The sequence below is a fragment of the Myripristis murdjan genome, chromosome 9 (genome assembly GCF_902150065.1).
Source record: "Myripristis murdjan chromosome 9, fMyrMur1.1, whole genome shotgun sequence".
NCBI lineage: Eukaryota > Metazoa > Chordata > Actinopteri > Holocentriformes > Holocentridae > Myripristis > Myripristis murdjan.
In genome coordinates this window covers 18,115,261-18,128,793 of record NC_043988.1, presented here as the reverse complement: position 1 = coordinate 18,128,793, position 13,533 = coordinate 18,115,261, and the positions used below count along the sequence as shown (strand labels likewise).

The following is a 13,533-nucleotide window of genomic DNA, read 5'->3' as shown; positions in this document are numbered from 1 at the left end:
CGAGCCGGGAGATGGAACCAGCAGGTGGCGCTGGTGAATCAAAGCAGGAAATACACTTCCGTAGAAGCCGTGAAGAAGAGGAAGTATAGCGTGTCTGACAACAGCAGGGATCACAGAGACAGCTAAGCCATGCTGCCGTTTGAAGATCTAATGACAAGTCTACAGGACTGTGCAATCTCTGAGGACAAAAGACTGGACGATGTCAACCAAACACTCAAGCTCTTTATGAATAAACTGGCTGAATCCTCCAGGTGGGTACCTAACCACAGGACCAGTGTGCACAGGTGGACTCCTGCTGTCTTGTCCTGTGCAGGTAATAGGTCTTCTTAACTATGTGCAGTGCTGTCTGAATGTTTATGTGTGTGTGTGAACAGGAGTGGTGTGAAAAGATGTAAGGAGCGCTGTTTAGAGGAGGCTGCCCAGCTGCTCAGGAAAATCCCAGAGACACAGCTTCATAATTTAGAGGAGAGGCACCTCCTGCTGCTTGTCAGACTCCTCATATCCTTGCAGCTGCAGATGGTCCACATCTCTACGGCCAGTTGTAAGCTAGACCAGGTCAGACCATGTCTGTTATTATGGCATTTGATACCCCACATGAAATGGCACCCTAATGAGGGCTTCATCTTTCTTTGTAGATGTTGCAACATCTGGAAAAGGTGAACCACCAGCTGGTTTTTGGAGAAATCCATCAGTGTTTGCACACCCTAGTCCACACTGACCAGGTACAGAATACTTAGCACGCTTTTGTTTTCCGTTTTTGTGTTACTGTTTTTGTTTACATGAGCTGCAGATAAGTAATACCCTTTTTTCTTTTCAGATATTGTCTATTGATGATCTGCAGAGAGGTGGGGGCAGCCTAAAGATGGCAATATAATATGCCTTTGAGTCACTGCTGTCATATTCAACTTTTAATTTATGTTTTCCCTTCCAGCCTGCATGTTCTTGGAGGACAGTGCTGTTGGCCGTGAGGTGTGGAGAGAGATGTACCCGTCCTTGCTGCATAAAGTGGCTGAGCTCTTCCCTGTTGTACTGCAACAAAAAGGCTTGACAGATGGACTGTTGTGTTACGTTGCTGTGAAGGTAGATTCAGAACACTTACTTTGTGATCGGCTGATGCTTGCACCAAGAAACTGTCAAAGAATCCCATGGATTTGATGACTTTGACATGTCAGGCTTTGTCACTGACTGCAGAAATGTGATATTTCTAGGTGTGTTTGCAAGTGTTTCAGCTGTTGCCCGGTGAAGTGGCTCCTCTAGTTTGGGAGAGGGAGCAGGGATGCCCACCAGTGCAGAGCATCCTTCAGGCTCTGATGGACCTCATCCTCGGCCAGGTCTTTGTCTAACTGAGCAGTGCGATTTCCCTGATTAAAATTGCAAATTATTTTTCACTTGCCACCTTTCCTCCATCTCACCTCTCACCTCTCCGTTGCAGTGCTCCAACCGGGACACACGCTTTCTGGCAGGCACTGCTGTGGCCATGCTGATCAACACAGCACCGGACAGCAGGGCTGGAGGAGCCGCTGCCTGGAGTCTGCTGCAAGTCTCTCATTCAGGTTTGTTACCAGCAACACTTTTGTACAAATTATTGGAATGAGCATACGACATTTCCTCCCCAAAAAAAGAGTGCACAGGCGACTCTTGAAATTTCTGTTGTTTTCCCAGGACATAAGAAATCCTGTTCAAGAGATTGTTTGATGCTGCTAATGATAATTTAACATTTACTTTACTAGACAAGTGTTAAGTCCATGTTCTTGTTTACAATGAGGGTTCTTTTTTACAGTGATGGCAGTGAAAGTATCAGTTCACAGAAGGCAAAAGAAGATAATCTAAGTTTACATTTAAGTTTATTTATTTAAAAAATGGGACAGTGCATATTAATGAACATTTTTTAAAAATGTAAATATAATATAATACAATTATAATAATATAATGATAATAACAAAGACCATAATGCTGAGAGAGCAGAGAGGTGGCCCAGGCATAATCTGAACAGACTAGGACTTGGAGGCAGCAGCAGCATAACAAATAACACCAGTGCTATCCAACAACATTATTCCTCTGGTTATGGTTGAAATTATGTGAAGTATAATTGTACCTGGACTCACTGTACTGTATCTGACTTATATACCCATGCAGCTATTTATGTAGTGGCTCTCTCTCTCTCTCTCTCTCTCTCTCTCTCTCTCGCTCTCTCTCTCGCTCTCTCTCTCTCTCTCTCTCGCTCTCTCTCTCTCTCTCTCTCTCTCTCAACATATTATTATTCTCTCCTGTTATTTTATACTACACTCTCCAGTAAATCAGAGATGCTGTAGAAGTACCAAAGCTACTGCTGCTGAGTGTGAATGCATGTAAATCTCTGACAGAGAGGCTGTTATTGGTGTTACTTCTCAGAGCCCTGGCTGCTGACTGTTGGTGGTCTGCAGGTTCAGTGCAGCCCCACAGTGAAGGATGGAGTGGACAGACTAGCTGTGAGCAGAGGCCTTCTGACCTGCTGCCGGCCCCAGATCTTGCTCTGCTCTGTGGACACCTCAGAGGTAAATCTGATTGAAACCTGTGCTTTATCTTTCCCTGTTGTGTTTCTTGTTACTAGCAGAAAAAAAATCTGTTGTTTCAGACATGTTTCCTGCTGGGAGGCATGTTTCCTTTGGTCTTCGCTTTGTGTGAGGAGAAGTTGGACTGTCATTACTACGTCTTTGAAAGTGAGTAGTGTCCACAGTTTGTTTATTTGTATGCTTAAATGGCAAAATCACTCCTTAAAACATCACATTTTGTTGCAGTGTTAACTTTATGGCTGAAGAAAGTTAAAGAGAGTCTGTCTGAAATCTGGAAGATGACAGGTGTTCGTCTTCTGCCTGATAATGGCGGCCTACAGCAGCAGCTCATTCAGGTTATCTGGACCAATGCTGAAAGCCCAGTGAGTCTGATTAACTTCAGTAAATTATTGTAAATCAAAAACGGCATAAAAAAGTGACAAGGCCCATGCTGGAACTCAGTGGAGAACCTTATTTAGCAGGATATTATGGGAACTTAACACTTTCACAAGATAAAGAAATAAACCTGGCTTTAAATTTCTTTTTAATTGTTTTTAAATAGTAGTTTATCAGTTGGCATTTTTTCTGTTTAATCACTATCTGCGGCCTCTCTTGGAAACTGGAAAAATTACTGCTGTCCAGTGATATCTTTTGTATGCATTGTCAGGTGGAGGGTGTGTCAGAGATTGTGCGCAGTGCCTTCTGTCTGCTGCTGGAGCTTTACGACATGGACTGTGAGCGGTTTGGTGACGCAGAGAAGACCCTTAATTTTACTCTACTTCAACGCATAATCAAACTCCCATGGGAGGCCAAAGCCAAATATCCTCCTCTTTGTGCTCTCATCCCGTATTTGGGAACCTATATGGTGAGGATTAATGGTTCTTAAAGTGTCATTAAGAAAGTGTATTAATTAACAGAGATGATGATGATGATGACTTCAATGCATGTTTCTTCACTCAACCAGGTGCTGGAGCAATACTCTGACCTACCCACTCATCTCCTGAAGTGCTTATCCACCAATCACCTGTCCCCGTGTGCCTCAGAGCTTTACAAATGTCTGATCCAGCAGCAGAGGAGAGAGCTGTGTGATGGCTCAGCAAAGCGTGTTTCATCCATTGAGCTGGAGCTGGCCAATCAGTGGGCGAGGCATTGGCGGCCCGTCCTTCTCGAGGCTTTGACATCTGAGGTGACTCTTCTTCAGAACAACAGTTCCACACATCTCTTACCCTGCACCTTACAAGTCTTCCCCGCTGCTGTGGAGCCTCTGTTGGCGTCCCTGGATCCGGCTGTCCCAGGCCACCTCCATGCCTGGGCCTGCATCATGAGCTCCTATCGGGCCACAACTGGAGGCTCTCCCTGGGCTCTGCAGGGTGGCTCTGCCCTGGACACCCTCCAGCTGGCTCTGGGATCTGGGGATGAAAAAATCCGTCTCGCTGCCCTCAACTTCCTGTGCTGCAGCCCAAAGACCAAAGACACCCCAACCCCAGAGGAGCTGTCAATAATGAGGACGTTTATTCCTCAGAACCTAAACTGTGAGTCCTCACCTTTCCGACAACATTTCCAGGCAGGAGTGAGGAAGTTTCTCGTGCGTATCAGAGACAGCTGCTTGGCTCATGTCAAAACACAAAAGGGAACAAAGAATGAAGATCCCAGCTGCAACAAGAAGGCAGACATTGTTCTGGACCTAGGAATAGGTGAGATGAATGAATGCTGTTTTTTTTTTTTTTTTTTTTTTTTAGCTTTACCAAAAATTGTCATACATTTATTCTACTATGGGAGCAGGTATCATGTATCAAAGCTAAGTCTTGATTGCAGCGGCCCAGGTTTCATTCCAGACTGAAACCATTTAGACTCAGTCATCAAATTTCCTGCTTAATTTTTTGTCAATAGAGTCTGAACGTCTTCCATGCAGTATTACATAGTGTACCTTTAGTGGCTTTATTTTTCATTATAGGGTTTGTGGAATGGTTGAGCCAGCTCCCATACTCCTACTTGGCAGCAGGGCACAGTTACCAGAGGAAGAAGACTGTGTTGCTGCTGCTGTCTGCAGTGCTGGAGACCTGCACCGACACCTGGAGCCCGGACAGGAAGAAGGGGCAGCCTCCAGGTCAGTTTAGGAGCCCAGCCAAAGGAGAACGCAGGCCTAAGGAGGCAATTAAGAGTAGACACTATTGTATGGTGCTATGGTTTGTGTGTGCCAGATTTTGTAAACGGCTGGTTATATGTCATTTATAATGTTGTTGAAGTTAAATGAGCATCATAACTTTTTTGCAGTGAACATGGGGTCTCTTATTAAATGCGCCAGACAAAGAGGACAGTGGAATTTCTTCTGCAGGGCAAAACAGCTGGCCCTCATTAGCTGTTTAGAGGATTCAACAAATGAGGTAATGATGCCTCAACCCGCCTTACCAATCCTTTTCCTAGTTTGTTGAAAAAAAAAGTATGTTAAAAATAAAATAAAAGATAGTATATGTATTTTTAGGATATTTAAGAAAATATTTTTCCTTCTCCAGATTCGAGAGCTTTCCGCGGGGCTACTCTTGAGATTTTTCCCACCCAGTTTTCCAGACGACATCACTGCCGTGCTGCTCACACGAACCAAACAGCTTCTGTGCAGCCCTCGGGTGCAGGAGGCTCAGATGGGAGCTGCGATGCTGAAGGTCCTTATTCAGAAGTAAGCTTTGCCTCGTGCATGCCTTCAAAATCAATTTTTTCTATAGATGCAAGGTATTAGGGGGTTTTCAACTCTTCTTCCTGCAGATCACAAGACCAGCCCTGGGACCGCTGGCTGAACAGTAACATTACTGTCAGCAGTGCAGGTAACCCCAAGAGCGCCAGTGTGGTCAGATACCTGGTGAAGGAGCTGGAGCAGCACTACCTCACAGCCAAGGCTGACATGATGCTTGCTGCAAGAACTAAACCCATACATGGTGAGACCTGAGGTCAGCACCTCTGACAACAACCTGATAAAACCTGATACACAAAGTTAGACTTCAGACGAGAGATAAAGCCTTATCATTTTTCAGGTATTTTGAGTGCCCTTGAGAGGTGTTTACTCGAGGCATCCAACAGTGTGTGTGACACTGTTGACTACAGTTTGGTCACTGAGCTTCTGACACTGCTGGAGAACATCTCTCTGCTCCTACTGGGTGTGCTATACGGAGACCAGGACAGCAGTGCTAATGAGAAGGGTAACGTACACATCTGAGTTCAGGATGACAGACCCTACATTTCATATTCATGACACTACAGCATCTGTTATGTGCTTTAAATTGCTATATTCTTTCATAGACACTCCCCCGTCGTTCTGCGACATGGGGAATGCCATCAGCTCTCTGATAGCCCAAACGGCCGGGGGGAGCCTCGGGGACGGAGACGAGTGTGTTCTGCTATCGGAGGAGCACAGCCTAGTTCTCACCTGCTGCTGGGTCTCCCTTAAGGTAAAATGTAATATCATGCATCATACACATGTATCTCAGCATCCAGAACCTTCACAGAGAATCACCACAACCGGCAGTGTCTGACAGAGCTGAAAACGGTCCTGAAGCAGGGAAATTAATTCACAGCAGGCTCAGATCCTAACCTCAACTTTAACTTTGAGCAAACCCATGGCATTGGTCGAAAACTGTGGAAGTCGCTGTGTGCCTTCAGCTCAACGATATTGCATCTAGTTGTCATATTTGAAGAATAATGACTGTTGCCTGACAGGATAATAAAGCACCACTCCATGCAATACGTGTACACACTATTTATCTGAGTACCTGCCTCTGTTTTTCCTCACAAGGAAATAGGAATCTTCTTAGGTTCTCTGGTGGAGAAAATTCTGGCCGAATCCAAATCAACTGAGTCCATGCTAACAACGGAAGACCTAAGAAGAGTGTCAAAAGTGTTCAAGGACATTCTTCTCAAATGTCGCCACTGGGTAAGATTTACACATCCATCCCTAGACATCGAGTCAGTTCACCTCACTGCTCTCATTCACTGACCTAAAATTCATGCTTCTCTGCGCCAGGGGGCAGTAGAGGGATGCTGTGTGGGCTTTACCAAGTTCTGTGCCTCTTTACTAAGAAGCAGTGATCCAGAGCTCAGGGATATCCCAGCGCAGATGCTGAAACAAGTGAGTTGTCATAGGTGTTCCTGCAGGCTAGTACATCATCCATGTAACGAACACAGAGGCGGGACTGCTGGCTGACAGATACACCTCCTTCTCTCTCTCTCTCTCCCCAGGGCCTGCAGGTTGTGCAGTCTCCTCGCTGCACGTCTGTGACCCGGCGAGCAGCGGGGTTGCCCATGCTCATCCTGTGTGTTGTGTCTGCAGAGGAGGCCAGTAAAGCGCGACCACTGCTAGCCCACAGCATGCACACCTTACTGGAGACGGCAAGAAGCCCTCTACCTCAGAGCTGGGACCAAACACTCGACTTGCCACAGGTTCATACATGCGCTGACAAGAATGGAAATGGTGCTATATTTAACCAGGAAAAGAGATGGTGTCTTGGCAGTAAACAATATCACTTCCTCCCCTTCCCTTGTAGGTGTGTGCAGTTCACACTCTCCAGGCCCTGGTTCGTGGCTCTGGGCTGGGAGTAGCTATCTTGCAGTTTGCCCCCGCTGTTGCTATCTTGTCCCTCACGCTGCTCAGTTCTCCCTGCTGGGCCATGAGGAATGCTGCTCTCCAACTCTACAGTAAGACTTTAAATAAAGTTAGCATATTTAGAGGTTAAGTTTAGTTTTTTCACTTTCTTATATATATATAATAAATATTTTATGGGATGCACATTAATGTTTTCATTTACTCTATTTTCATAATACTAAATATTTCTCTGATATTCATTAAAATCTATTTACAGGTTCTCTGTGCTCACGAATGCTTGGTCAGCGGCCTGTTGGTGAGGAGGGCAGGCCTACCCAGCATGGCATGTCTCCCCCTGCTTTCTTCTTCCACTACGCCGCACTGCAGCCTTTCCTCCTGGAGGAGCTGAGAGGGGCGGCACAACACCTCCAGGGCCATTCTGGGGAGGCCAGGCTACGCCTCCAGCCCTCGCTCTACCCTGTCCTTACTTTATTAGCCAAACTGCAGCCTGGCATCCCGGACTTAACCAAGTGATTACTGTTTACATGTCATTATACAACTTGCACAGGCTAATGATTATAATTCTTTATAATAGGGGGGTTTCAGTCATGCGCCTTTGGGGCCCAAGACTCTGCAGGTTTTCATTTCAGCCAAACACTGCAGCAGCTGTTTTTTCTAATTTTTGTTTGTAATGAAAACCTTCTGTTCGGCCTTGATGGCAGATGATCAAAAATAGCTTTATATTTTATGAAACAGTTTGGATGAACATGTTCTTTGTGCTTGCGAGTTTGACTGATAACCTTTTTTTTTTTTTTTTTGTAATACCTGATATTTTATGCTGATATTCAATAACAGCACCAAAAAAAACTTCAAAAGAACAAAGCTTTTACGACTGTAAATCTCTTTTTAATGAAATGTTTAAATCAAAATGAATAAATTAAAAATATGACACACTGTAAAACAATATTAAAAAGAGAAAGAGAGAGAGATGGAAAATAACCTCTTTCTTATTTGAGAAGGAAGGCGGGACAAAAGGCAGACATTAGCCTGATATATTGCTAAGCTGACTTGGTCTAACCCCTCAGTACTTGGTACAGTAGGCTGAGAAACTGCCAACAAAAGATACATTTAGCTTGTATTGTATGGTTGTATTCATGAATTCACAGAGCTCCTCAATATTGAATCTGGTGATTGCCTTTTCTTCCTCTCCCAGATCTTTGTCAGATTTCCTGGCTCCTTTAATCCAATTGGCTGCTAGTCCCATCTACAGTGTGAGAGTAATGGCCTCGAAGGCCTTGGTTGCCATGGCTCCCCCCTCAGAGTACATGAACATCCTCATCCGACTGACAGCTGAGCTGCCAGACACCCCGAGGCCCTGCTGTCACAACCGACTCCATGGGCAGCTCCTGCAGATCAAAGCCGTTCTAGACAGAGCTCTCTGCACAGACAGGTAAGACTTAAAAGAACGGCTTTATTCACTGATCAGACGCTCTCAGGCTTTGAAATATTTGTGTGCTTCTATTTTCAGTGGCGCTTTGCGTGACCTGTGTGAAGTGGTGTGCAGAGTGGAGGCCTCACTGTGGCTAGTGACTGCAGCTCAGCGCTGCCCCCTGGTGAGAGGGGCCTACCTGGGAGTGGTAGGCTCACTCAGAAGATTTTGCTCAGAGGTCTACCTGGACAGGCTCAGTAACACACTCCTGTGTGAGCTGAATGCTCCTCAAGACAGGCTTCAGGTGCTGGGCACACTTTCTGACACACCCACAGAAGGAAACAGCCACATACAGATTTTTAATGCGTTATGTATGTCATCTCCACAGGTTGGTTTGTTATCGTTCCATCAAAAAGCCATCCAGTTCCTGTGTACAGACCTAAACTGGGCGTGTCAAATCAGGGACAGCTTCTCTGCAGCGAGCCCTGATTTGAAGCTCACATTGGTTACTTGGGTGGTGGATGGGCAGGTTTTGAAAGAGGCCGAGCTGAAAGAGGTGATCCAGAGTGTGCTGAGGGTGAGACATGATCTGCTCACTTGACAAAGGCATATAGAAAACAACCATTTCAAAACCCGTCCAGCAGCTTTCAGCAAATTACTCTGCTGGTACACAATATAAGGAAATCCAGGAAGCAAAGATAGGCTTAAATATAATGCTGTCTGAGACTGAAATCTGGAGATCTTATTTTTTGCCTGGGTGTGTATATCAGCTAGGATATCCGTCTCTTTATGTGTTTTTTTTTTTAAATAACATTTTTATATATTCATCTAGCTAGAGTCTAGATAACTCAGTAGCTTTTCAGTAAAAGCAATGTGTCAGTGGAGCCTGTTTGCTCTAATAAGAGCGAGATGTTATGCTGTATTTAATGTGTCCGAGCACCTTTTATGAAAAAAATAATTTTAACTAATCATTACTAAACAATCATTAAACCATATTATAAGCTGGAATAACAATAGCAGAAATAAGGTAATGAGTTTATCATAAAAAAAAAAAATATCTCTCTCTACCTCAGTTAAACTGTGGTGCTTGATTTATTTGGAGAACTGAACTAAGGGAAAATTAAGCCCTGGAATTGCTGATGTATCACTTATATTTGTACGAAAATAGCTTTTTTGCAATTTTTGTACATCCTAAAAAAAATTAAAATGCTTCCTTTCTATTTCTTTTCTCACAATAAATCCAGCATAGTTTTTCAGTTACATCAATCAGATGGACATAATGAAGCTGCACCTGACCTGACGGGAATATTGCTATGTTTCCTCTTGTAATCCTCAGTCTGGTATGCCTGCCATTTTTGAACACTTTAACCATTTTGACACTGTAATTTAAAGTGAGTTTTCTCTGTATCCAGTCTAACCTGAGGGAGGCGCTGTTGAGCCAGTGTGTGGAATACCGCAGGTCTTACCTGGCAGCTCTGGTGGCGGTGATGGCTGCTGGAGGTTATTGCACCTCACCTGGACATCCTTCTCAGTCTGCCCCCCTGGAGCAGCCGGCACTGCTGGAGTGTCTTGAGTTGTTGCTAGGCGACCTGGAGGACCAGAGAGGCGGGCCAGAGTTCCTGTCCCTGGCCCTGTACGCTGCCAGCCTGCTGCTTCCCCACTGGTCAGACTCAAAACTTTATACATTTTAATGTTGTCTACCTTAGTATAGAATCACATCTTTGAAATACAGGGGACAAATTATAGATGGGCAAAAAACAATAACAGTAATTATCACAATATATTTTCCTCAATATAATTCTAAAATATGTTCAATAAAATGATATGATAAATTTCAGCCTGATTATATTCTATTAATATATGGATGCACAAACAGCTAATCATGTGGCAGGAATGGACAGCAGGCACACAAATGACATGCAAACAGTCAATTGTGCGGCAGGATTTGTACAAAGGTCTGGTTGCAGGCCAGGTTTTGAGCAAGGAGACACACACCGCACACATGAACTATGAAGATGCAAAAACCAGCTTTTAAATGTGTTATAATAATTATATGATATATATTGATATTACTATTGCTATCTACTGATGTGGTGAATTTTATTTTAACACCATTTTTGGCCATATCGCCCGGTCCAAGCATACTTCACACTTTGCTCTTGTTTCTGTGTAAATCAGTGTCAAGGTTTCCATGTTCCAGCGCTGGTGCTGCATCTTGGAGCGACACCAGTCCCCAGAGGCCCCTGAAGCCCTCAGGATGGCCTGTGCTGAAGCTCTGTGTCTGGCTGGAGTTCCCCTAATGAGCCAAGCCCTCAAAGAACACAACACTTCACAAGACATTAGGACCAGGTGCCGAGAAACATCAAATGTGGTTGTCAAGCAAATGATAAAGTCTGAGGCTTTATGTATGAGAGGGTGAATATGTCTAATCTCTCCTGTGTAGGATAATCAACGCAGGCCTTTACCTGCTTCAGGATGAAAACCACCAGGTTAGAGTGAAAGTGGCCTACTTCACCTCCATGCTCTATCATGCCAGTAAAGGAGGGCAGAGGAGCATCTACCTCATGCAGGTCAACCGGGCGCTGCCTTATCTTCTGGACCTGCTGCTGGACAGCTGCTGGGACAGCCCTGACACACTGGAGGTGTTGCTGTGTCACCTGCCTGAGCCTGACCTCAGATCTGTTCTGAGAGACGCCAAGGAGACAGGGTGTGTTACCTCACAAATCACCACAAACATCAACTCAAAGCAAACTAAACACAGTCGTCGTAAGTCTTGCTCAATTGTTATTGTTCTCTCATTCAGGTGTGCCAGTCTGTATGAGCAGGATGAGGCCAACGTGTTTGCAGAGCCCTCTGTAATGTCTGCGTGTCTGCTGCCGTACCTGCTGCAGATTGCTGAAAAATACTCTGAATCCTCTGACTTGGCACGGCGCCTGAATGCGTGGGCTGAGCAGAGTGCTGCACAGGTGCTGGACAGCCTTGCAATCTGCAGAGACTTCCAGCCAGGTGACACTCCACTATTCCAAAGAGGACGCACCATAAGAATGTGATCTATAAATTAGGGCTGGGCAATACGGACAAAATCAAATTTCGCAACATCTCTATATGAATACCTCGATATTAATGTTGTGATGATATTGTAGGCATAACTGTTGCTGTTTTCATAAGATATTGACACAGAAGAGTGATAAACAGTCATTAGTAAAGTGGATATGATGACTGAGCAAGTAGAGGAAAATTACAGAACAGCAATAACAGGCTACTAAGTTCAGAAAATTGGATCCATTTACTGTAATGCAGCCCTTAAACCAGGAAAAGACAACACTCACAACACATCACAATATTACAATATTCAGAATACCACATAATATCTAGTCTCATATCACACTATTTATATACTGGTATATTGTCCAGCCGAACTATAAATTATCCTATCCTAGTCGACATTACCATGTCAAACTATCACGTATGAAAACAAATGTTTTGTGTTACAATGAGCTTTTATTCTTTCTAGGTGAGACACTGAGTGCCGCCTGGCTTGCTCTTCTCATGGATTCCCGTTTTCATAGCACCCTGTGCGGCCTCTTCACCAGGGCTGTCTTCCTCCTCCAGCTGCTGAAAAAATCTGATGATCTACGACCTCTTTGCGACCCTGCAACCCTACTCAAGAACGTTCAGGAAGTTTTTCGTCTACTCAGTCAGAACGGTGTCCACTTTCCTTCTGCTTTGACAGCTGCTGTGGTTGGAGACGCGCCACTATGAGGCAGAGGAGGGGCCTTTTCTGTGGAGTCAGTGCACAGAGCTGTTCTGCTGATAAGGCCCAGCAGAGGAATAGCCTGTGGATGTTCCCAGAGTGCGTATGACACTCACAGCCAGTCTAAGTCTTGAATGAGCTGTGTGACTGCTAATGCTGCAGTACAGTAGCACTTGTCAGGCTGAGTCAAGTTATGTAAGAGCCCTATGACTGAAGCCATTGAATCCATTATCACATTACCTGTGCTAATAAGAGACCTACCGGGCATAAGTACCGTGTGTGTATGAGCAGGGTCAGTGTAATGCAAGATTTGTATGAAATGCAGGGGAGCCTGTGTTTTGCTCCAGTGCTCCAGACTAAGAGTGCATACATCATGATTGAAATATCCAGTTTCTTTAAACTATTGATTCATTTGTTTGAATAAATCCTCCTAATCTAGACATATAGTGTAGTCTCTCTGCAACCAGCCTCAGGTGTAGCTATCTGATCACCACCAGCCAAGGGAAGCCCGTCCACATTCACAGAGCGGTCCAGTCATCTTTTCATCATTTTGCATTTGCCATTTCTTAGCAGCTCAGACTGATGCAGTGATGTAATGTAACAGCAGCTGGAGAGTTTGGCTGCTTGGTGCCCAGCAGGGGAATATAAGGTTTAATGCTCCATTAGTGGCCTTCTGCTTCGATAAGTGCCCACTTTCCAACCACATGAGGGAGGAAGATGATTGACTGGCTGTGATAGAGAGCTGTTGGTTGCTGTGCAACAGACCGCACACTACAGCAGTCTTACATCATCAAATAGCCCACTCCTTTTGTTTTAAATGGGCTCTTTTCAGCATCAGGCAAACACTGAACATGAGGGAACAAAGTGTTGTTCAGTGATCGTTTGCTTTTACATTTGGACTTGATGACCTGTTCAACAGCTGTGCATGGCTGTTTTTTTGGCCATGAAGTGATGTGATAAAACAAATCTGAGTCAAATAATATTGTGTCACAGCCATAACATTTTTTGTCCTTGGGACATCCTCAGAGGCTGGTAGATCAACAGAGTAGACCTAAAAAATGTAAACAGCAAACTGATGATCATTATTTGGCCTTAAGGTGGTTAGATTTTCAAATTTGAATTTATATATATCTTGTCTCTGTCAAGTAAGGTATGTTGTGTGTGTTTCTCTCTTGTATTTGCAAGCATCTAGATTATGCAACAATTCCTGTGACGTCAACTGTATTAATGATTCATACTTGAGACTTAA

General features: G+C 44.4%; 1 protein-coding gene across 1 annotated transcript; it reads left to right on the top strand.

The window, feature by feature from the left end:
- Nucleotides 1-83: 83 nt before the first annotated feature.
- Nucleotides 84-13,533, top strand: LOC115365688 (thyroid adenoma-associated protein homolog). The gene is made up of 31 exons (XM_030060813.1): nt 84-251; nt 375-555; nt 636-722; nt 818-845; nt 932-1,080; nt 1,209-1,331; nt 1,433-1,553; nt 2,392-2,534; nt 2,615-2,699; nt 2,778-2,914; nt 3,199-3,396; nt 3,496-4,225; nt 4,486-4,638; nt 4,806-4,915; nt 5,045-5,205; nt 5,292-5,461; nt 5,558-5,722; nt 5,823-5,971; nt 6,316-6,453; nt 6,544-6,648; nt 6,759-6,959; nt 7,064-7,214; nt 7,379-7,631; nt 8,315-8,551; nt 8,630-8,834; nt 8,919-9,107; nt 9,943-10,193; nt 10,709-10,879; nt 10,974-11,237; nt 11,334-11,536; nt 12,045-13,533. Exons 1-31 carry the CDS (start codon nt 130-132, stop codon nt 12,290-12,292), a joined length of 5,628 nt encoding a protein of 1,875 aa, XP_029916673.1. The 5' UTR covers nt 84-129; the 3' UTR covers nt 12,293-13,533.